The sequence below is a fragment of the Macrotis lagotis genome, chromosome 1 (assembly GCF_037893015.1).
Source record: "Macrotis lagotis isolate mMagLag1 chromosome 1, bilby.v1.9.chrom.fasta, whole genome shotgun sequence".
Taxonomy (NCBI): Eukaryota; Metazoa; Chordata; class Mammalia; order Peramelemorphia; family Peramelidae; genus Macrotis; species Macrotis lagotis.
The window spans coordinates 823,214,539-823,238,457 of record NC_133658.1 but is presented as its reverse complement, the minus strand read 5'-3'; the positions used below and the strand labels follow the sequence as shown (position 1 = coordinate 823,238,457).

The 23,919-nt window shown below is 36.6% G+C and overlaps 1 protein-coding gene across 1 annotated transcript in view; it reads left to right on the top strand.

The window, feature by feature from the left end:
* Positions 1–886: 886 nt before the first annotated feature.
* The window catches only part of MED4 (mediator complex subunit 4), a 37,009-nt gene continuing 13,976 nt past the window's right edge, over positions 887–23,919 (top strand). Inside the window, exons 1-3 of the mRNA XM_074217116.1 lie at positions 887–1,074; positions 16,774–16,840; positions 23,094–23,264. Of these exons, the coding sequence (XP_074073217.1) occupies positions 947–1,074; positions 16,774–16,840; positions 23,094–23,264 (366 nt within the window). The 5' untranslated portion in view covers positions 887–946. The remainder of the gene's footprint in view (positions 1,075–16,773; positions 16,841–23,093; positions 23,265–23,919) is intronic.

Genomic DNA, 23,919 nt, shown 5'->3' with positions numbered 1-23,919 from the left:
TTTGATGCCTTCTGTGTGGGGAGGGAAGCAAGAATGGGGGGATCGTAAAACTCTAAATAAAATCTTTCTTTTAAAAAAAGAAAAAACCTACAAAAAATGTGATTTGAGAGGCAGAATGATAGAGTGGGGTCAAGTTCTGATTTTGTCCTTTGGTAGTGGTGTGACCTTGATCAGAACACTTCCATTCACTTTCCTCATCTGTAAAATGAGAGGCCAGTCTCTGGGGTTCCTTTCAACATTAGGCTGAAAATTCTCTGATTTGGGGACAATTGGGGCTTGTCTGCAATGGAGAATACCATCTGTATCCAAAGAACCGTGGAGTTTGAACAAAGACCAAGGAATTTAGGGGAAAAAAACCTGATATCTTATTGTCTGATCTCGATATCTCTTCTACTTCATGTTTCTTCCTTAAGGATATGATTTCTCTCTCATCCACTCAATTTGGATCAATGTAGACCATGGAAACAATGTAAAGACTGGCAAGCTGCCTTCTGTGGGGGTGGGGGAGGGAAAATGAGAGGAAAAATTATAAAACTCAAAATAAATAAAATCTTTAAAAAAAAAAAAGAAAATTCTGTTTTGCATCCACATTGAGAGTGCTCGCCATAACAATGACATCCTAGGCTCACGTTATAAAAATTGAATTGGTTAGTAGAAACCTCGCGATGCACCAGAAAGACACAGTGTTTGCGCTCTTTCTTTTTCCCCGAGGCTGAGACAGGAGAACATGCGAGGTCGCGTCCCCCCAGGAGGTGGCGGAGGCGCGGGCGCGGGCGCCTGCAGGGGCTCCTCCGGCCCGCCAGCGGCCGCTGTCGGGACGCGCGCGCCGCGCTCCGCGCTCTCCGCGGTCTGCGCACTAGATCTTGCCGCACTGCTGCGGTTGCCGCATTCGTCCGTCGGCAGGCTGCGAGGAGGAGGCGCGCCGGCCGCTGTCTGCCCCTCCACCATGGCTGCGTCTTCGGCTGCGGAGAAGGAGAAGGAGCGGCCCGGCTCGGTCAGCATCGCCAACGTGCCGGGCAACACCACGCGGGAGAAGCTGCTGTCTGTGCTGGAGGACCTGGAGGTGCTGTCGAGGTAGGCAGCCGCCCCGGGGCCGGGGCCGGGGCCGGGGCCGGGGCTGGAGGCCGCCCTCCTCCCGAGGCTGGGCTACCGCCTGCGGGGCTGCAGCTCCCACCCCCACCCCCACGGTTAGGGGCGGTGACGTCAGCCGCCCCCCCCAGCCTCAGTTTCCTTCTCTGTAAACCGGACTCGGTGACGTAACCGATAACTGGATAACAACGCTTTATTTAAGTAAAAACTTATCCCCTGGAAAACTGTTTGGAAAGCCAGGGCTCCGGACCTGGAGGCCGAAAGAAGTCCAGTCTCGCTCATTTATTTGCTGTTATTTAAATAAGTCACTTTGAACTCGGTTTCGGTTTCCTCATTCATAAAAATGGGGATACTGAAAACACCCCCTGTCCTCGGTACCATTATCGTGATGATTAAATAAGTGACGAAGGAATGCCGGCCCGGGCTGCGGAGGCCTGGCCCAGGGGGACGCGCTGCAGGACTGAGAGAAGCGGACAATGTGAAATTGGCAGGAAGGGTGGGACGGACGAGAGCTCGTTTCTGATTGGACGATGGGGGCGAGGGGGCGGTCCGGAGGCAGGGAAGGGTTAAGGCTGTCCTGGACTGCGCACTCTGAGGATGCTGCTGGGCCCCGGGGGGACAGGCTGAGTCACTCCCTGTTGGATCTGTGGAGGTCAAGGTGCCCATGTGACGTGCGGGGAAGCAGACAGTCGTGACATTGACGTAGAGCTCTGGAGGGGAAGGAGAAGCGAATATGCAGATGCCTCTGCTTTGGGGTGAGGGGTGAACTCTGGGGGATGGATGAGAGGCGGAGTTATTGATGAAAAATTCATATTGAAAGAACACCAGAGGGCCCACACCACAAGGGTTAATGGATGATGGGCTTGCAATGAAAACTGAGGAGGAGTCACAAACATTAGTGGTCACATGTCTTCAAAAAAACAAAGCAAGGTGGTGCAGTGGACAGAGCACCGGCCCTGGGTTCAAAGGCGGCCGCGGACATTTAATCATGACCTAGCTGTATGGCCTTGGGCAAGCCACTTAACCCCACTGCTTTGCAAAAAATCTAAAAAAAAAACAGGAGGGGAGAGTCTCCAGAGAAAAGGGAAGGGAATGGCAATCAGTGTCAAAGACTTCAGAGAAACCAGGAAGATATTTGAGCAAGGCCATGGATTTAGAAATTGAGATCATTTATGAACCTGGAATTTTTTTTTTTTTTTTTTTTTTTTAGGTTTTTGCAAGGCAGATGGGGTTAAGTGTCTGAGACTTCATTTGAACCCAGGTCCTCCTGATCCCAGACTGGTGCTCTGTCCACTGTGCCACCTAGCCTCCCCAAGACAATAGAATCTTAACTAAACAATAATAAATAAAACATTTTTGATTATTTAAAATTAAAAATCCTTTGCATGAACAAAACTAATTAAAATAAAGATGTTGCAGAGTAGAGAAAGTCAATGCCTCAAATATATCAGTGCTTAAACTCTTGAGTTACAAGATAATATAATATGACAGAAATGTAAGGCCAAAAATCATTTTGTATGGGATTAATAGGCAAAGGATACTAATAATTTTCTCATTTTTCTGTTTTTAGATTCTTTTATTAGTTTATATCTGATTGTGTCCTGGTTTTTGCATAGACTTCCACTCAATCTTTTGCTCTTTCAAGTTTTTAGGTGGTTTTTTTTTTTTTTGGTGTCCCTCATCAATTATCATTGGGACTTGATTCTGGAGTTCCTCTCCCTTGCCTTGATACAGGGATCTGTGGGTTCAACTATGGGGTTTCTTTTGGTGGGGGTAGGTTTTGGTTTTGGTTTTTACAAGGCAGAGGGTTAAGTGACTTGCCCAAGGTCATACAGCTAGGTGTCTGAGGTCACATTTGAACTCAGGGTCCCCCTGACTCCAGGGCTGGTGCTCTGTCCCCCTGCTCTCAGCTATTTTAACTAGCCTTCCTATTTTGGAGTATGAGTAGAGGGGAGAGGACACCCCCTCCCCACCCCTAGGGATTTGAACAGAGTCACTGCAATGGGAAATCCATAAAGCTGGTCAGTGATAAAGAATAAGAATTCTAAGTGTTAAAATCCTCTGGTATTGTTTCTAAGATTTTTGCTTTGTGGGAGAAGGGATACAATCTTAAGAGATTCTATATTAATCCTGGTAGATCCCCAGTTCCTTTCATTTGAGATTTTGGTATTAGAAAAGTTTGTAGAAAGCAGCTATTTGGTTATCTTGCTGATCCCAATATATATATATATATATATATATATTTTTTTTTAAATATTTTCACAGAAAGAAATGCAAACTATCAGTAACCATATAGAAAGATTCTCTAAGTCACTAATAATAAAATAAGGAAAATTAAGACAATTGATGTTGTTGGGTATGCCCAATAGATTTACAAAGTTGGAAGTAGTTACTGTTGAAAAGGTGGTAGGATATTAGTGCTGGTGGAACTGTGAATTGTTCCAGTGTTGGAAAAGTATTTTATTTTTAATTTTTATTTAAGGCAATAGAGTTAAGTGACTTGCCCAAGGTCACACAGGTAATTATTAAATATCTGAGGCCAAATTTGAACTCAGGTCCTCCTGACTCCAGGGCCAGTGCTCTATCCACTGCTCCACCTAGCTGCTCCTAATAATTTGGAATTCTGAGAAATTTTGGTTGTTACTGAACAGGTTGATCTCCTGGTTTTGGTTATTTTACCTTGTTTCAGCTCTTTAAGAATCCATTCAAAAACCTGATCTATCCTTGATTTCCAGAAGCCCTTTCCTGATCTCTTACTACATTTCTCAGAATTCTCCCTGTTTACCATTACAGTGGAATTTGCATTCAAATATCTCAATCAGTGAGCACCTTACTGCTTCCAATTTTTTGCTACCAAAGTCGGTTGCTATTATAATTTAGTATGTATAGGACCCCTCTTGTTTTTCTTAACTTTCTTAGGAAGTTCGCCCAGTAGTGGTATTGCTGGTGAAATGGAGACTAAATTTGAACTCAGGTCTTTCTGATTTCAGGCCCTTTGAAACCTGTCAGACAGTTTCAAAACTGGTTGCACAGCTGAACTCAAGTAGTTATTAGAAGGTTTGGCATTACAGGGAAAAGAGATCTCCATTGAAATACTCCAGATGTATATTTATCCTTGTGCTATTAACATTTTTTATCAATAACTTAAATAAACATATAGGCAGTATGCTTATCCAATTTGCAGATGATACAGAAATGGGAAGGAGAGCTAGCTAACACATTAGAAGACAGTCTCAGGAACCAAAATAGTCAGGAACCAGCAGGACTTCTAGAGCAGGACTTTTTTAACCTTTTTGTGTGTGTGTTTTGAACTCTTTGGATGAAACCCTTTCTCATAATCATATTTTTAAATGCATAAAATAAAATACATAGTATTACAAAGGAAACCAATTCTATTAAAATACTATTACCAAAAAAATTTTAAAAATAAGTTCATTGACCCCAAGCTAAGAACCACTACCTATAAACTTTTATTTTTTAGCTTTTTGCAAGGCAATGGGGTTAAGTGGCTTGCCCAAGGCCACACAGCTAGGTAATTATTAAGTGTCTGAGGCCATATCTGAACTCAGGTACTCCTGATTGCAGGGCCGGTGCTCTATCCACTGTGCCACCTAGTCACCCCATGTAAACTTAATAATATGAAATTCATTAGGGATAAGTATAAAGTTTTCTCCTTAGGTTAAAAAAAAATTAGCTATCCAAGTATAAGTTGAGGGAAGGCGTGTTTAGACAGTAGTCATGCTGAGAAACATGAAAGTTGTAGTGGATTGCAAGCTCACTTTGAGTCATTATTGTGATATAGTAGCCAAAAGTGATCATGTGATCTTGGGCTACATGAAGAATCAGTCAAAGATTTATTAAAGCACTGTATGCCAGGCTAAAAGCATTATTTTTCCCTATATGCCATTTACTATATGGGAATGCAAAGAAAGGCCAAAAAAATGGTTCCTGCCCTCAAGGAATTAATAATAAACTAATGGGGAAGACAGCATGCAGCCTGGTTATAGAACTAATCCCCTTCAACATGCTGGGAATGTGATCTTCATCCTAAAGGGCAAAATCAGGAAAGCCCTGACTACTTCTCTGAAGGTGCTGCTACCTGTAGAGAGGGAAATGACTCATTAATTATGTCTACCAATCTCCTTTATTAAAAAGATGGGAAGCTGCCCCTGTGATAATATACATGAGATAACTCCTTTATCCTGCCTGGGTAGCCCTGTCCTGTTCTGCCCCTTTAACATGGGTACCTACTCCCTGCTCAAGATACCACCTTTGACATAACCTCGTGGGAAGCTGCCCTCTACCCCTTTGTGGCAACTCTACCACTCCCAGATCCTTCTGAGCAATTGGAGATATACAGCAAGGCTGTTTCCAGATCATGGTCTCCCTCGAGGAGAATGACCAGCCATGGGTCCTGCCTTGATAGAGATAGCAAACAATATTGACCTTCCTTCCCACCATTCTCCAAACTCTCAGCTCCCCATACTTCCTCACCCTCCTTCCTGGATAATTGCTTTCATGATGAACCAACCCTACTGGTCATCCCCAACCCCTCTGGTCTGGGGAGCACTGCTTAGACTGAAATCCAACTCCTATCAGTTGGGCCTTCCTGCTTTCTTCATTCACAAGGCAGCTACTTCTCTGTTCCTTTGTTCTCTCAGAACGTCTTTTTCTCTTTTATTCCCAAGGTCTCGAATCTATAAACTGCTATGTTCCAGGTTCTTCTTTTATGGAGGAAATCCATTTAAAAAATTGATCTATTCTTGGTTTCCAGAAGCTCTTTCCTGATCATTTTATTTCTCATTTTAGCATAGAATTTCTAAAAAGGAGCCAAGAGTTAATACTTTTAAATAATGGCAGCTACTATTTATGTGGTGTTTGAAAGTTTATTTTCTCATTTCACCTTAATGCTTCTCCTACTCTAGTCATCCTTCTCTTCTTCCTAGTCCCACTTGTGGACTGACCCAGGGTTCTGCCTGATCATATTATTTACATGTTTTCTAGAAAAACAGCAGGGATACTATAGGTATAAGTCATAATGTAGCCTATTTAGGGAGGGAGTCCCCATGGTTTCTGGATTCCTGCATAGCTTCCCTAGCTCATTTTGAAAATGTCTTGAAGGGTCGGCTAGGTGGTGCAGTGGATAAAGCACCGGCCTTGGAGTCAGGAATACCTGGGTTCAAATCTGGTCTCAGACACTTAGTAATTACCTAGCTGTGTGGCCTTGGGCAAGCCACTTAACCCTGTTTGCCTTGCAAAAACCTAAAAAAAAACAAAAAACAAAAACAAAAAAACCCAAAAGTGTCTTGAGATGTTGATCTTGCTGGGAGGCCAGTTGTAACAATGACTATAGAGCTAGTGGCCCAGTAATTGAATTTTTAAGTTCTCCCTTTGCTTAGACTAAAATATAAAATCCAGGGTGCTTGGAGGTCGTTATATGTCTCTCTTCAGAGATCATGTGTTTACATTAGCTAAGGGGGCAAATCCCCCTGCCCATTTTCTTCCCCCCCCCCCCCCATATGAGTGGGTGGTGAGGAAGCTGAAGCCTGAGGGGATTAGTTCTACTAACCAAACTTCTACCTAGGGTGGGCCAGGGACTAGCAACTGACCCAAGAGTTAGAATAACTGAAATTAGACTAATTTTTATTCTGCAAAAAAAAGAAAGACAGAAAGAAAGAACTCAGAGTAGGGAGATAGGAGTGTTGTGCTCAAGGTACAGCAAGGTAGTTTATATCCCTGGATTGGAGATTATTTGGAGAGGAGTAATGTCCCAGAGGTAATAGAGAATCACTTTTGGAATTTATTGAAGGGAGATAAGGGGGAAAATGACGTGCTCAGACTGGCCCTGTCAAAAGATCTATTTGAAATTATTTTTAATGTCAATTTTTAAAACTTTGAGTTCCAAATTCTCTTCCTCCCCTTTATTCCTCCCTCTTCTTTTTTTTTTTAACAAGGCAATAGGGTTAAGTGACTTGTCCAAGGTCACACAACTAGGTAATTATTAAGTGTCTGAAGCCAAATTTGAACTCAGGTCCTCCTGACTCCAGAGCTAGTGCTCTGTCCCTCCCTCTTCTTTGATAACAAGTTAATCATGTGCAGTCACGCAAAATATATTTTCAGATTAGTCATGTTATAAAAAATATCTGCATTCTATCTGCATTCAGATTCCATCAATTCTTTCTCTGCATGAGGAGGAGGATGGATGAGTTTTTCATTGTAAGTACTTTGGTGTTGTCTTGGATCTTTGTCTTGCTGAGAATAATTAAGTCATTCACAGTTTGTCATCATACAATTATTTCTGTTTCTATGTATGATGTTCTCCTGGTTCTACTCACTTCTCTTTGCATGAATTCTTGTCTTTTCAGGTTTTTCTGAAAGCATCCTGCTCATCATTTCTTAAAGTACAACAATCGTCTAACCCACAACTTGTTTGCTGACCAATTTGCAATCGATGGACACCCTCTCAATTTTCAATTCTTTGTCATTACAAAAAGAGTTTCTATAAGTATGTTTGTACATATAGCTCCTTTTTCTTTTTCTTTGATCTCTTTGGTATACAGATCAAGTTGTGTACTGGTCAAAGTTTGATTGCCCTCTGGGCATAATTCCAAATTGCTCTCCAGAAGTTAGATTAACCAACTACTTGACCACTAGTGCCCTAATCTTCCAACATCTCCAATATTTGTCATTTTTTTCTATCATATTAGTTAATGTGATATGTATGAAGTGATTCCTCAGAGTTGTTTTAATTTGCATTTCTCTAATAGTGATTTGGAGCAATTTTTCCAAAACCATAGGCAGGTTTGATTACTTTGTCAGAAAAATACCTTTTCATATCCTTTAATCTTTTATCAATTGAGGAAATATTTTTTATAAATTTATTTACTATAGTTGTCTATATATGTGTGAAATTTGTTTTCTTAGTTTTCTATATGTGTGAAAAATGAGACCTTTATTAGAGAAACTTGCTGGAAAAAATTTTCCCCAGTTTTGTTTTCCTTCTAATCTTGGCTGCATTGGTTTTGTTTGTACAATTTTTTAAAAAATAGGCATTTTGCATGTTATAATGCTCTGTCTTTTGTTTGGTTATAAGTTCTTCCCTTATCCAGAGATCTGACAAGAAACTATTTCATATATTTGCATGTGGTGTCATTCTTTATGTCTAAATCATATACCCCTTTTGACTTTATCTTGATATATGGTGTGAGATATACCTAGTTTCTGCCAGGCTGCTTTTCCAGTTTTCTCAGCAGTTTTTGTCAAATCCCCAAAGCTGGGATCTTTGAGTTTATCAAACATTGAATTACTGTGGTCATTGCCTACTATGTATTGTGTATCTAATCTGTTTTCCAAAATACCACTCTATTTCTTAGCCAGTACCAGTTTGTTTTGATGATTGACACCGTATTACACAGTTTGAGCTCTGATTACAGCTATACTATCTTCCTTCACATTTCTTTTTCACTAATTCCTTTGGTATTTTTGACCTTTTGGTTCTTCCAGATGACTTACTTTTTTCTACTTTTGTAAAATAATTTTTGTTTAATTGATATGGCATTGAATAAATAAATTAATTTAGCTAGAATTATCATTTTCATTATATAACTGTGGCCTACTCATAATACCCATAATCGATTTTTCCAATTCTGCATATCCAATTTTGTTAGTGTTAAAAATGCTTATAATTATATTCATATAGTTAGTTACTGGGTTTATCTTGGCAGGTAGACTTCCAGCAGGCAGAATTCTACAGTTATTTTAAATGGAATTTCTTTTTCTGTCTCTTTCTGGTAATATTTAGAAATGCTGATAATTTATGGGGGGGGTCATCTATTTTATATCCTAAAACTGCTAAAGTTATTAATTCAAGTAGTTTTAAGTTGATTCTCCAGGATTCTCCAATACCACTCTCCAAAGAATGATAGTTTTCTTTCCTCATTATCTATTCTAGTTCCTTCAGTTCTTTTTCCTCTCTTATTGCTCCTCTAGCATTTTTAGTACAATATTTTATAATAATGGTGATAATGGGCATTCTTGCTTTACCCTGATCTTATTGGGAAGACTTCTAGCTTATCTCCACTATAGATAATAATCACTAATGGTTATTTGCAAGGAAAGCTCCATTTATTCCTGTGCTTTCTAATGAGTATATCATCATCATCATCATCATCATTATTATTATTATTATTATTATTATTTTAGGTTTTTGCAAGGCAAATGGGGTTAAGTGACTTGCCCAAGGCCACACAGCTAGGTAATTGTCAAGTTGTCAGAGGCTGGATTTGAACCTAGGTACTCCTGACTTCAGGGCGAGTGCTCTATCTAACTGCGCCATCTAGCTGCTCCGGGTATTATTTTTTTCAAAAGCTTTTTCTGCATTTATCTCTTGGGATAATCATAGAATTGCTAATTTTATTGATATGGTCAGTTATGTTGATAGTTTTCCTTATATATTGAATTAACTGAATTCCTAGTATAAATTTCACCTGATCATAATGTATGATTTTTGTGATATAGTTATATCCTTGCTGATATTTTATTTAAAAGTGTTTCATCAGTATTCATTAGGGAAATATTTTTGCTTTTCCTAGGTTAGGTATCATCACCTTATTTAATAGTATTTTTTTTTGCCTATTTTTCCATATAGTTTATATAGCATCAGAATAATTGTTCTTTAAATGTAAAGGTAGAATTCATTTGTGAATCCACCTAATCTGGAATTTTTTTCTTTGGGAACTTATTGAGGGCTTTTTCAGTTTTTTTCCCCTAAGATAGTATTATTTAAGTATTTTATTTTCTCTTCAATTAATCTGGGGATTTTTAGATGGGCTTTTTTTTTTTGGTTGCATGCCCAATTCATTGATTTTCTTTTTTTCTATTTTATTGAGGTAAGTGAGACATGTATTTTACCCCAGAGGGGAATGTACTACAATAGTAATATAGTTGAGACTGGGAGAATAATTATCAGGTTATTGCAGTAGTCTAGGTAAAGAGTGATGAGGGCCCTGGACCAGAGTGCTAACAGTGTTGAAGGAGGGTAGAGTTTAGGAGGGAGAGGTGTTTTAAAGATGGAAACTACAGAATTTTTTAACTGATTGGATGTGGGGGGTAAGAATGAGAGGAGGCAAGGTTTACACCTAAGTTGTAAGTTTGGGTGAAAAGGAGGATGATAGTACTGCCTTCTGCAGTAATAGGAAAGCTAGGAAGAGAGGAGAATTTAGGGAAAATATAGTTGGGGAAAAGTTGAGTTTAAGATGTCTTTGGAACATACATTTTTAGGCAGTTGGAATTTTGAGACTGGAGTTAGGGCTGAACAGATAGATCTGAGAATTGAATAATCTAATCTGTATAGAAATGATAATTGAGTCCTTGGGAACTGATTAAATCACAAAAAGAAATAGTATACTGAGTGTAGGGCCCACAGCATAGCCTTAGGGGATATCTACTGGGTATGATTAATTATATATTTACTATGACAGTTTGCTGAATGAAAAGTATGTATGGCAAGAGACAGAACAGGATTGTCTTTGGTCAGGAAGAGGAAAACTAGGAGAAAACTATCAAAAAAACAGAAGAGTGAATTAAGGAGAAAAGAGTGATCGACAGATTAAAAGACTGCAAAGAGGTCAAAAACAATGAAAATTGATAAAAAGTCATTAGGTTGTTCAGCTGAAGGTTCTTTGCTAACTTTGGAAAGAGCAATTTCATTTGAATAATGAGGTGAGAAGCTAGTTTATAATGATAGTGACTGTGTCACAGAATTTTTATACTGATCAATTAAGATAATTCTGTATGAACCACTTTGCAGATAGGATACAGTCTGAAGAATAGGAAAAAACTTAGTTAATTAAGAGTGAATGTATTGTAAAGTTAGAAAACCTGGCTTCAGAATCCAGGCTCTGAGGGAAGTAGAAATGGCACTCAAGATGATGAAATTGAAATCAGAAAGAGTGGCTAGATCATAGATAGGCATTATTTGTGCTAGAGGTAATACAAATTTTAGAGTATTGAGGAATTGATTTTTCAAGAAATATGAAGGGAGATAATTTAGCAAGCAAGCAAGCAATTAGAAAAAATCACATATCATATTACCAAAAAGTCAGGATGGATGGCTATATCAGGAAGTATGATAATATGCTTACTTTTCCATCTCTATAAAAATTAAAATATATGTGAGATTGAACTGAATCATTTATCACAGATATTCTTGAAAATATGAGTAGGGTAGGGGCAGCCTAGGGGGAGCAGTTGGTAGAGCACTAGCCCTGGAATTAGAAGAAATTGAGTTTAAATCCAGTCTCCAACACTGGACACTTAAGTAGCTGTGTGACCCTGAGCAAGTCACTTAACCCCAAATGCCTCACCCAAAAAAAAGAAAGGAAAAAGCTGAATGACAGAATTAAAAGTTTTGAGTATTTCAAGCTGTTTATAACGTTATGGAAGATTTATGCTATTTACTTGATTTTAATTTATGTTTACTAAACATTTTTTGTTAATTTAAACAGGAAAATTCCAAATAATCCACATCTAATCTCATAAATATATGAAAAAATGTTGCAGATTGCATAATTTGTAAGCTACACATAATGTACAAAGTTTACAAGTAAATAGAATTTGAGCATCTCTATGCAAAATTCATAATTTTAATATAATTTGTACTATAGGTACAAATTTAAGAAATATCAGTCCAGGTATATCCTTGACTTATGAATTCTTGGCTCAGTTCTTCAGATTCCTTGGGAGGGAAGAGTAATGTTAAGACATGGTTGTCCAGTGGTAAGGAGTAGTAATGGTGGTATGTCTAAATCACCCCATTTCCAGTGAAACTCTAACCATCTTTATTCTCGATTAGTAATTGGGCCATTTGATTTACCCTTCTACTTCTTGCTTTATTATTTCTGACCTATCTTCCCTACCTTGCTTCTGTCCCTGAATCAAAGGCATAGTCCTTTTGGTGTTTTCCCAAGGTCCATTATTAGTAACAGGGGGAAAAATCTCAATTAAAAATGCCTCTTTCTTGGTGTTCTTTCAAGCATCAGCAAAATGAATTAAAATCAATGACAGTGGTAATTTTGGGGGCAGAAGTTCTCATGGCAGCCAGGTGGTACAGTGACTAGAGCACTGGGCCCAGAGTCAGGAAGGACCTGACAAAGCCAGCCTCAGATATTTCCTAGCTGTGTGACCCTGGACAAAATACTAAGCCTTTGTTTGCCAGTTTCCTCAACTGTAAACTGATAATAGGACCTATGTCTCAGGCTTGTTGTGAGGATCAAATGAGATCATATTTGTAAAGTGCTTAGTATGGTGTCTGGTACATAGTAAGAGTTATAGCAATGCATTTGTCACTTCCCTCTTCCTTATGCCCATAAATGAGGGACTAGCTACATAAAAACCTTAAAAAAAAGACAGAGAAATTATAAATAGATTTGTATATGTTTAATCCACTGGTTAGACTGTATTTGAATTTAATACAGCCTGACGGCAAATAGGGCAGGTATTATTTTCAGCCAGCCAGCGGTCAATACAATGGACATGAAACTCATGTGTGCAGGGCAATTGTCTAAGTTTGTTTCCCTGTGTGTAGGTGTTTACACAAATACTGCAGGCTTTATTTATCTCTCCATTTATGCTGCTTTCATAGTTTTTGGCAGCTAAGTTATCAAGTTCTTCATTGGTTAATCCCCTAGAGCAATACAAGCTATCATCACTTAGTAAAAAAGTACGAGCCAGACGCAGTGTCGGAATTATGATATTTTCAATCAAATTACTCACATCATTGTTCTGTCTGGCATGCCTTTCATTGGTGAAGCAAATTAGAGTTCCATTTAGTTCTCTTTGAACTCTTATTCTGTTTAAGTTAAACAACTCAGAATTTATATCCCATAAGGACTGATTGTATCTCTGTTTTTCTAAATAAGCCTGAGTTTCATTTGAAAAATTTAGCGTACTCAGCCCAGCTAGGATCTGCTGGAGAAGTACTTGCAGAACCCTTGACTGAGGAAACTCAGGTTCTGAAATACCGTGAAGGGGTAGCCATGATGTTCTGAAACAAAGGGATGGCCCATTATTTTCAGAGCGGGAAATAACTAACTGAAATATACCTCTGTTACTCCTATTTGCTCCTCTGGGTCTTTGAAAGCTAGATTGAGTTCTGCTTGAAATGTTGTCTTGTTCTATTTCTTCTTCGGGGAGAACTTTTACCCTAAGATTTAGTCTTAGAGTTGTATGACATCTTGCAGTTGTGGAAAGAGTTCTTAAAAGTGCTGATGAATGTGAAAATTGTGCACTGCCCTGTCTTTCTTGTTCATTTTGAACTATACAATGCTGGTGATACCGCCTAAGCTTTTTGTGGATTTGTTTTCTCCTTGAAAATCTGATGTCAGTTGGTCTTTGCACCCTTGAATGATAGTTGCTATTCTGAGTAGATCTTAATTTTAGAGTTTCAATTTTTTTTCTTAGATTACTCATTGGACTGTTGTTTCTTTCTCTATGCCTCTGGAACCTTGTAGATTCATTTCTTTCATGAGCTTCTCTTAGGATAATAGCATTGACATGTCTAGAGAACTGAATAGGCCTGGAACTAGAGTGACAATCTGTGAACCTTTCTCTGAATTCCTGGGCTCCATTTCTAAACCTGCCCATCATCCAGGAAGAAGGCCCTTCTCTTGTATATTGCCTTCTAGAACCTCTCATGACTCCCAGCGTTGTAGCATTCATATTTGAAGCCTTAGTTCTGTTTTGTCTAACTTTTAGACTGTTGGATGGCTGAGATCTATTTATTTGTTGGAGTTGGCATCCATTGATATTCAAATATGGCATATTTATGTATCCTTCCCATGGGATACCAAAATTTTGGAATTCATCAAATGTGTTCATTTTAAGTCTAAATTGGAATTCTCCTGTATCTGAACTTCTCTGACTTAAAGCTCTCCAAATTTGGTTGTGATTTTGCCAGCTGAGTATTGCGCTTCCTGTGTGGCAAAATGTATTTATCCATTGAAGTATTGATTCTTCACTTAAATTTTCCTCAGGAGCTTCGGCGCAACTGCTTTCAGCTCCTAAATCACATACATTTGATTGGGCCGCTAAATTTTCCTTTGCTTGATCCAAGAGAAGCTGTAGTTCCTCCATTGTCTTTTCTCCAGGGATGCCAAGAAGATTTTTGTTTCTTATTAATTTGTAGTCATCTTCACTGAGTCCACTAACAAATTGGTGATAGGCCTCTTCCTTCTTAAGACGTTCTGCTGTCTCTGCCATAATCCATTGTCTTGTGAGATTTTCTTTTTCTTTGTTTTCATGATTTATATATATCATTTCATATGTTCAACAGCTTCAGAAATCTATCTTATAGAATTGTCAAAACTATGAATTATGCTTTGATTGTAGTCTTAGTGAGAAACAGATTTTAAATATATTGCTCATGTAAAGTCTCGGTAGCAATGACTCTGGTGATAAAACTTTTTGACTTCCCATGCAAGCTTCATTGGATGTTATGCCCTTTACCAGTATTACATTGCTCAGTATGATTGGCTTTTAAAGAAAACCTATTGTGTGCTCATCCAGTAGGATCAGTTACCTAACCATGATCTGAAAATTTTCAGTTTTCATTCATTGAAATTTGTATATAATCACCATTTCCTCCTAGAAAATAAAACAAAAATTAACAGAATAAAAATAGCCAATATTAATATATTTGTTTATGGAACTAACCTGACTCAACTGTAGTTAACAGTCAAATAATTAATGTTCATTTCTCACACAATAACAATAACATTATTAAATCCATGGTGCTTCATACATCATGGCTATATTGCAGTTGGGCTTTAGTTGGATCAGAATCAGGGAGGGGGGGAGATAGCTGAATGTTATCTTCAGCACTCATGTTGGAGTACACAGTCCTTAGGAAACTGAGGAAAAGAGGGATTTGGAACAGATGGAAAAAAAAAGGACATCTGTAAGCCTGAGTAATTCAGAGAGATGAAGCTGTTCATGTCTGGGAGATAGTCACATTTCTTAAAAGGAAGCGTCCTTGGAGACCCAAATATCTCCCTTGGATATCTGAGAAAAATCATAGCTTCTTTCAACATAAAACAAATAAAAAAGGCCTTTTAAAATTTGATGCAGGGAACATCTTTATGCATTTTTAGATTATAATCAGCATATAGAACATTAAAATAAAATGAGAAAATAGGTAAATAGATTTTAGGTATAGGCAAAAAAAATTTTTTTCCATTATGACTCCTTCTGCTTCACCTTTAAACTTTAGTAGCTAAAGATTTGGTGTGTGTGTGTATGTAATCTTCTCCCTCAGATTTATGATATTTTTTAACATTTTATTTTTTAAACTTTGAATTCCAAATTCTTTCCCTTTTACCCACCACTCATCCAACCACTGTGAAGGCAAACAAAAATGATATCATTTATACATGTGGAAATCACACAAAATATATTTCCATATTAGCCATAACAAAAAAAAAAGGGCAAAAAAATGTTTAGGTACTCGAGTTAATCATTTTTCTCCCTGGAGTTGGATAACATTTTTTATTTTTTTAAGCATAATCCCTTTGGAATTGTCTTGGATCGTTGCACTGATTAGAGTAGTCAAATCTTTCATAGTTAGTCATCATTATAGCATAACTGTTAGTGTGCACAATAATCTCTTGGTTCTTCTCATATTACTTTGCATCAGTTCATATATGTCTTCCCATAGGTCACCTCCCTTCTCATTTCTTACAGCACAATAGTATTGGAATACTATATACCTTAAATTTATTCACTTTTCTTCAGTTGATGAGAATCCCCTCATTTCAAATTCTTTGCCACCACAAAAAGAACTACTATAAATATTTGTGTACATAGTAGTCCTTTTCCTTTTTGGAGGGGGTTATAGACCTGTAGTGGTATTGTTGGTTCAAAGGCATGTACAGTTTTATAAGCCCTAAGGCATAGTCCCAAGTTTTCCTCCAGAATGGTTGGAACAGTTCACAATTAGACCAGCACTTTATTAGTATACCTGTTTTTCCCTCATATCCTCCAGTATTTCTCATTCTGATAGATGTGAGGTGGTACCTCAGAATTGTTTTAATTTCCATTCCTTTAATCAGTAGTGATTCAGAGCATTTTTTCATATGACTAGAGATTTCTTCTAATGCAAACTACCTGTTCGTATTATTTGCCTTTTTATCAGTTTGGGGAATGGCTCTTATTTTTAAGAATTTAATTCAGTTTCCTGTATTTTTGAGAAATGAAACCTTTATCAGAGAAATCTACTAAATTTCTGACACTACATCATTGTCTATGATACCTTTTAACAAAATGTAATTTCCCTGATTATCTCTTTTAATTCTGATTAACTCTTTTAATTTGATTTCTTTTTCCTTTTGCTTTGTCTGAGGTCATGATTGCTACCCCTGCAGGCTTGGAGGTTGTAGATATACATTAAATAGTCCAAGAAAATGACTTTACTGTCTGAATTTGGGGCAGTTTTGATATATGGAGAGGATTAAATCATTCTTAATAGTTTCATTTAGGGAAAAATGTGTCCTCTTTATTGTGGTGCTTCCTAGAAAGAAGTTTTGCTTTGCAAAGAAATGCATTGTAGTAGTTGCTACAAATAAATCAGTTTTGTTATTTCAGGTTCTGGCTTTCAAGCACATACACTGACATAATTACTTTTCTTTTCAGGGAACTTATAGAGAATCTGGCAATTTCAAGAAGCCAAAAGTTGCTACAACCTGGAGAGGAAAACCAGGTAAGTAGTTTCTATTTGAAGTTTAAAGAAGGTTTTTTAAAAAAAAGCCTCTAGCCTGCTATTTATATAGTGCACATGCATCACATATAACTATGGTTTGCTTAGTGTAGCAACTCTTTTAATTGATATAGATCACAATTCCTGGCACTTAGGGAAATCTTAGATAATTTTGGTATTTATAGGTACATAGCTATAGATATAGATACATATATATGTAGATACACATATTTTAGGACTGAAAAAGATATACACACATAAATACATACTTAGTAAAAGAGCATGCATTGAAAAGAGTTCAGATTAAGGTTTAGATTCTTGCACTGTCTCATTTATTAGCCATTTTACCTCTCTGGGTCTTCGATTTACCCATCTATAAAGTGGAGATAATAAAGGTTTTTACTGTCTACCTCAGACAGTTGTGAGAAAAGGACTTTGCCAACCTTAAAGTTCTATTTTTATTGTTACATATTTATTTTTAAAGTGTAAATATTTGTCTAAAGATTTAAAAGAATCTTGTTAAATTATTGCTCCAACTTTCCACTCTTTATACTTCTAACAGTTTCATTCATTTGTCTTTTAGATTTCCCAAATAATAATTCTTGATGGTAGTGTTTAATAGCTCCTAACAAGTTTCTTAGGAATGTTGCCCCTAACTCTGCTAGTCTTATTTTTAATGCTATTTCCCACTCTAACTCTAATTTAATTTTGACCAAACCCCCTTCCTTTTTCTAGTGATTGTATATAGCTTAAGAACTAGAAAGAGAGAGAATAGGCAATTTGAGAAAAATAGTGATGGAGATAAATTGTAGTTAATAGGTGGTACACTGCTTTTGTTGCCTCCTGCTCCTTTCTACTTTCTTCCATAATTCATTTAAGGAATAAAGGCTATAAGGAGGGGCAACTAGGTGGTGCAGTGGATGGAGCACTGGCCCTGGAGTCAAGAGGAGCTGAGTTCAAATGTGGTCTCAGATTTATAATTACATAGCTGTGTGGCCTTGGGCAAGCCATTTAACCCCATTGCCTTGCAAAAACTTAAAAAAAAAGGCTATAAAATAGAATTGATTAATCTTTTTCAACATCCTATTAAAAGTTATTTATCTAGAGGGGAAAAATAGCTATGAACTGCATACAAATTTTAAAAATTACCTTTAATTAATTTTGAGAAAGAAATAGAAAATATTTGATTTGTTTTTAAAATAAAAAATGGAATATGAAATTATAACTTTCAAGTGAACAAACAATAAGCATCTACTGAGGGATATTATGACATAATGAATGACCTCAAAACCAAGGAGACCCAGGTTCAAGTTCTGCCTCTGACACATAGAAGCTATTTCTTCATAGTATTCTAGGCAACTCTATATGTGGATCAGAAATTGTAGAGCAGATGCTAACCTACATTGGCATGACTTTCCTTATGAGGAAATTTCCTTTACCAAAGTTATCATAGATCCTACCATTTTCTACCTAAGTACCTTCTTATGAGATCCTTGTAGGGGAGATATAGCTAAGATAATCCCTTTTTTCTCAGAGCCTATAGTTGAGTTAGGATAGTTTGATATAATAATAACTATGATGTAAAAAAATACAGGTGAGATGCAAAGTTCTATATTAAAGGATCCATCTTGATTCCTTGAGGGATGTTAAGGAAGACTTCCTGAAGGAAGAGATATTTGAATTTGTCATTTAATGACATTTAATGAAATTTAATGGGCAGTGAGATGGCTCAGTGGATAGAATACTAGGTCTAGAATGAGGAAGACTCTCTTCCTTGAATTCAAATCTGGCCTCAGATACTTACCAGCTGTATGACCCTGGGCAAGTCATTTAACCCTGTTTGCCTCAGTTTCCTCATCTGTAAAATGAGCTGGAGAAGGAATTGGCAAACCACTCCAGCGTGTCTGCCATGAAAATCCCTAATGGGGTCATGAAGAGTTGGACACAACTGAAATGATTGAACAACAACAACAACAACAGAAATTCAACAGGTAAAGATGGGGAAAATCTATTTTCTTATATACTGCTAAAATTGCATGTTTGGCAGTAATGTGGGCTGTGACCAATTGAAAGAGGGAATGAACTTAGTGGAAGTCATAGAATTCATCCACCATTGCTCTTGGTAGGCAATTTCATAATAGTGTTTTTAGTCATGAAGCCATTCCTTCCACAACTTTTGCCCTATCTTGTAACCTTGTTACTCTCATCATAATTCTCTCTGAATTTCATTTCCCTTTGTTTTGTACAAGTTAACAAGAGTTAAGTATGACTATGAAATAAAAATTAAGTTAAAAAAATGATAGGAAGGGAGAAGAAAAGTACACAGCAGAGAACAAAAGAAAACCTAAAAGAAAGTGAAGAAAAACCAGATAGCTTGGAAAACAATGGGTAGTATTTATTATATAAATTTTCTTGAAATGGAAATTTCTTCTATTGAATCCTTTTATATTCTACTATGTACATGGAAATGTTCTTTTTGTTTTCTTTTCCCATTTTATATTTAAGTTTAAAATGAATCAAAAAAATTACCAGGGTGGCTAGGTGGTGCAGTGGATAGATCACCGGCCCTGGAGTCAGGAGTACCTGAGTTCAAATCTGGGCTCAGACACTTAATAATTACCTAGCTGTGTGGCCTTGGGCAAGCCACTTAACCCCATTGCCTTGCAAAAACCTAAAAAAAAAATGAGGGGGTAGAGCAAGAAGAGCCCATTGTTTCTTATCAGCTCACCTCTTTTCCCTCATCCTCACTGAAATACAGATACTCATTAGAGTTTTGAACTTTTAGTTATTGTGATATACATAAGTTTAGAGTACCCAGCCCAGGTGTTTTCATGGATTGTTTTGTGCCCAGTCTGTGGCAGAGCATTCCAAGTTCATATTGGTTTGATCAGCCACAATCAGACACACTGTGATTTGTCTCAAACAAAGTGATGTCATTTTGGTCTTTTTTTGATAACAAAGGACAAGAAACAACCATGGCATGGGCAGATTTAGAAAGCTTGCTAAATGGTGAAATTAAACTTGAGGGTAAAGGATCTCACCCTTGCTGTAGAATTTATTTAAAGTATTATCAGTGTTAGAGGAAGATTTTTGCAGAATTTTCACAATAATAGATTTATGTGATACTTTTTTTTCTCTAATGTTAAAGCATTTTAAGGTGCATGTGGCTTTTAAAAGAAGCCCCTAACTCTCTATATTGGTAGTATCATTTTTAAGATATGATCAAGTTAAAATATATTATCATGGGGGGCAGCTAGATGGCGGGGTGGATAGAGTACCAATCCTGGAGTCGAGAGGATCTGAGTTCAACTTTGAGTTCAAATGCAGCCTCAGACACTGATAATTACCTAGTATATCATGAAAAGGAAAATGCTTCTCCCACAGACTTCTCAAACAATACTTAAAAACAATTTTGGATAAAAAAATCATCATGGAATAATAATTTATATTTATATTAGTTTTGAGAGCATATGTTCATATGACATTTGAAGAATACTAAAATTCAAAGACTTGATTTTGTTAATATATACTCCCTCCAACCATTGAGAATATAACCCCTTCATAGCTTTTAAAGTTTTATGTGACCAAATTACCTTGTGACCAGTTATGGGTGGATTGCTTATCAAGCCTTGAATCAGGGAGGTCAGAGTTCATAGTCAGTTTCAGAGACTTGCTAGTTTAGTGATCCTAGGCAAATTTCTCCACTTGGTAGAAAACCTAAGTCTTTGGGAGTTGTCTCAGGTACAGAAATGGTAAGTTTTTTTCTTCATGGAGCCCCAGTTCTGATTCCAGATCCACTCACACTGCCCTTCAGGTCCCAGTAGGGTCACCAATTTGTTACACCCTTTACTTCCATGCACATTTTATGGAAATATGTTTAAAAGTTACCGAAGATGCTTTAAAAACTTGTTGATGGGGGCAGCTAGGTGGCACAGTAGATAAAGCACCGGCCTTGGAGTCAGGAATACCTGGGTTCAAATCCGGGCTCAGACACTTAATAATTACCTAGCTGTGTGGCCTTGGGCAAGCCACTTAACCCCATTTGCCTTGCAAAAAAAAAAAAAACACAAAAAACTTGTTGTCTCCACCCACATGCATACACCCTCACCCTTAAAGCCAGAGGGTATTGCCTGATTTGCACAGTAGGTCAGTCATAGCACTGGTATTAGAGTAATCATGAGTATGTTCTTTACTGAACCACCAACTTCCTTTTGTCTGTCTTAATTTTCTTTAGAAGTGTACTCAATCCAGTGCAATTCACTTTATAAAAGTTCTGAACCAACAAAAAGCAACAAGTGCAGTCCAGTTTCAGTAGAAACCGGGTAGCTGGCAGGTTAGATCCAGTTCTGGTACTACTAAGCTACTAATAAGTAATAGCTCTTACTCTGAGTTGTTGTGAAGAACAAATGAGATAATATTTGTAAAACAGTTATCCAAAGACTGGCACATAGTAGGAACTATAAAATAATTCACTTCATTTTGTCAGTTAATGACTTAAAATTATGCTTCTAATAATTGAGGTCCAGATCTCTTAATTGGAAAGTGAATTGAAAATGGTGCATTTTGAAATGTCATTTTAATGTCTTGTCAGGTCACAAGTATTGTCAGGAAGCAGTTTATTATTGCATGGTAATATATATATATACATATATATATATACATATATATCTTAAATGTCAAGTTGCTCTGGGAAATGAGAAATATAGAGGAAAAAACAGACCACAATGGTCCATATTTAGCTTGAATACCCATCCCACCCACCCACCTCCCATTTTAATTTACACAAAACCTCTGATAATCATGTTCTTAGCACTAGAGTAAAAGCCTGTGATTTAAATGAGTCCTTGGAAACTACAAAGAATTTGATTATATATTTTTAACATCATTTTTTAATTTTGAGTTCCAAAATCTCTTTCTCTCCCCTTTCAATGAGAAGGCAAGCAATATGTCCTTCATTATAATGGGAAGTCATGCAAAACATTTCCATGTTTAACCTTGTTGCCAAAAAAAGGCAAGAAAAATAAGATGAAAATAAATGCTTCAGTCTGCACTTAGTTTATCATGTCTCTTTGAAGGTGGATAGCATAGCATTTCTTTGTAATTGTTGTAGATCATTATATTGATCAGAATAGCTAAGTCTTTCACAATTTATGAAAGTTAAAATAATACTGTTATTATGTACAGTGTTCTCCCAGGTCTGCCCAGTTCACTTTGCATCAATTCACCTAAGTCTTCTCAGGTTTTTCTGAAAACATCCTCTTCCTTATTTCTTATATCATAATAGTACTCCATTAAAATCATATACAACTTGTTCAACCATTTTCCTAGTTAATGAGCATCCCTTCTATTTTCTTTGCCACTTCAAAAATTCCTGCTATAAATATTTTTGCATATATGAATCCTTTACATTTTTCTTTGATCTCTTTGATTAGTATACTCTTACAGTTTTTCTAAGTCAACCATTCTTCTCAAAAAGTGGCTGTAAACTATCTTGTGGATTGTTAATTTTGAGAGAGACCTAATGATGGCAATGGCCTTAGTTTGTTAAAAAAAATGTAAGTGACCTTATTGAGGAAAAAATGTCTTATTTCGTGGTTAATATAATAACTATATAATCAACAAAAATCTTTAACTATTTAATCTTAACTATTAATCTTTAAATAATAATAAATATTTCAAGAAAAAACTTCAAAAGCAGAATTTATGTTTTTTTTTCTCAACTGGAAGCTGCCTCAAACAGAAATAGGAAGGAAGCTGTCCCAGAGCACATCTATTTATTAGATTTTAAGTACATTTAAAGTTAAAAAAAAATTATCTCATTAATCTCTTGTCTCTGGTTTTTAAAATGCTGCTTTTCAAAAGTAATAAAAGTATGATAATATCATGAAATGACTAAAGAGTAGTTAGGTTTAAAATGAATAAAATATTATTTGAATAGAATTTAAAGAGCTTTAATATATATTCATCAATATTGTATTATCTTTCAGGATATAGCAATTTTGTTTTTCTTTCATGGAGATTTCATTTTAAAGTCATTTGGTATAGCTTATTATCTGTGCCAATATTGTCTTATCTTTAGTATCTCCCTTTATTCAATGCTTGTAGAAAAAGGATATTTTATATTTTCAAGAGATACAGAATAATTTTAAAGTGCAGAAATTATAATATGGCAAAATCAGTAACATATTAAGATATGTATTTGGGATCTGGCTTCTTGATAATATGATTCTTGATTAAACTAAATATTTTCTGACAGATTATAGAGTTGTTAATTCATAGAGATGGGGAGTTTCAAGAACTAATGAAATTGGCACTTGAACAAGGAAAAGTCCATCATGAAATGCAACTACTAGAAAAAGAAGTAGAGAAGAGAGATAGTGACATTCAACAATTACAGAAACAGCTGAAAGAAGCAGAGCAGATTTTGGTAAGTGCTAGACGAAGAATCTTCATAGTAGACTGTAAAGTTGTATGACCCATTAAGCTTTGCCCAGCAATTCCAATTAATGAATAGTCTAAAATAATCAGTTTTCTAAATCTAGAGAATACAGACTAGACTAGGAATAAAGCAAAGAAGAAAGAGAGAATTCTAAATAGAGAAAATTCCTAAGATAAACTTACTTCCTCCAATAATACTCCAAAGGTCTGAGTTCAGGTTTTTAAGCCCTGGGCAATACAGCCAGGAACCGTCTGAGAAAGCCCCCTAATTAGCAGAAATAGCTGCCATAAAGTCAATTTAATGCTCCTTAAAAAGAATATAAGGTTTCTTAGACTTGGAAGTATTACAGTAGAAGGGGAAGATGAGATATTTCTGCTATTAGACATGCTGAAATTAGTGATTTAGGGACAGACAGCCATTAAGGGTTGAGGAAATGAAACTAAAAAAGATTGAAATTTTTAAGAAGTACACTATCCTTGGGCTATGTAATGTTGAATTAAATATACTTCAGTATTATCTGATGATATTATTAAATTTCAGTTTAATATAATAATGTTAATAATAATCTTGATTTTTCATGAAAAGGTTAAATTTATTTAACATATTCAAAGAAGGCAAAGAGATATTTAGTATATTCTTGAAA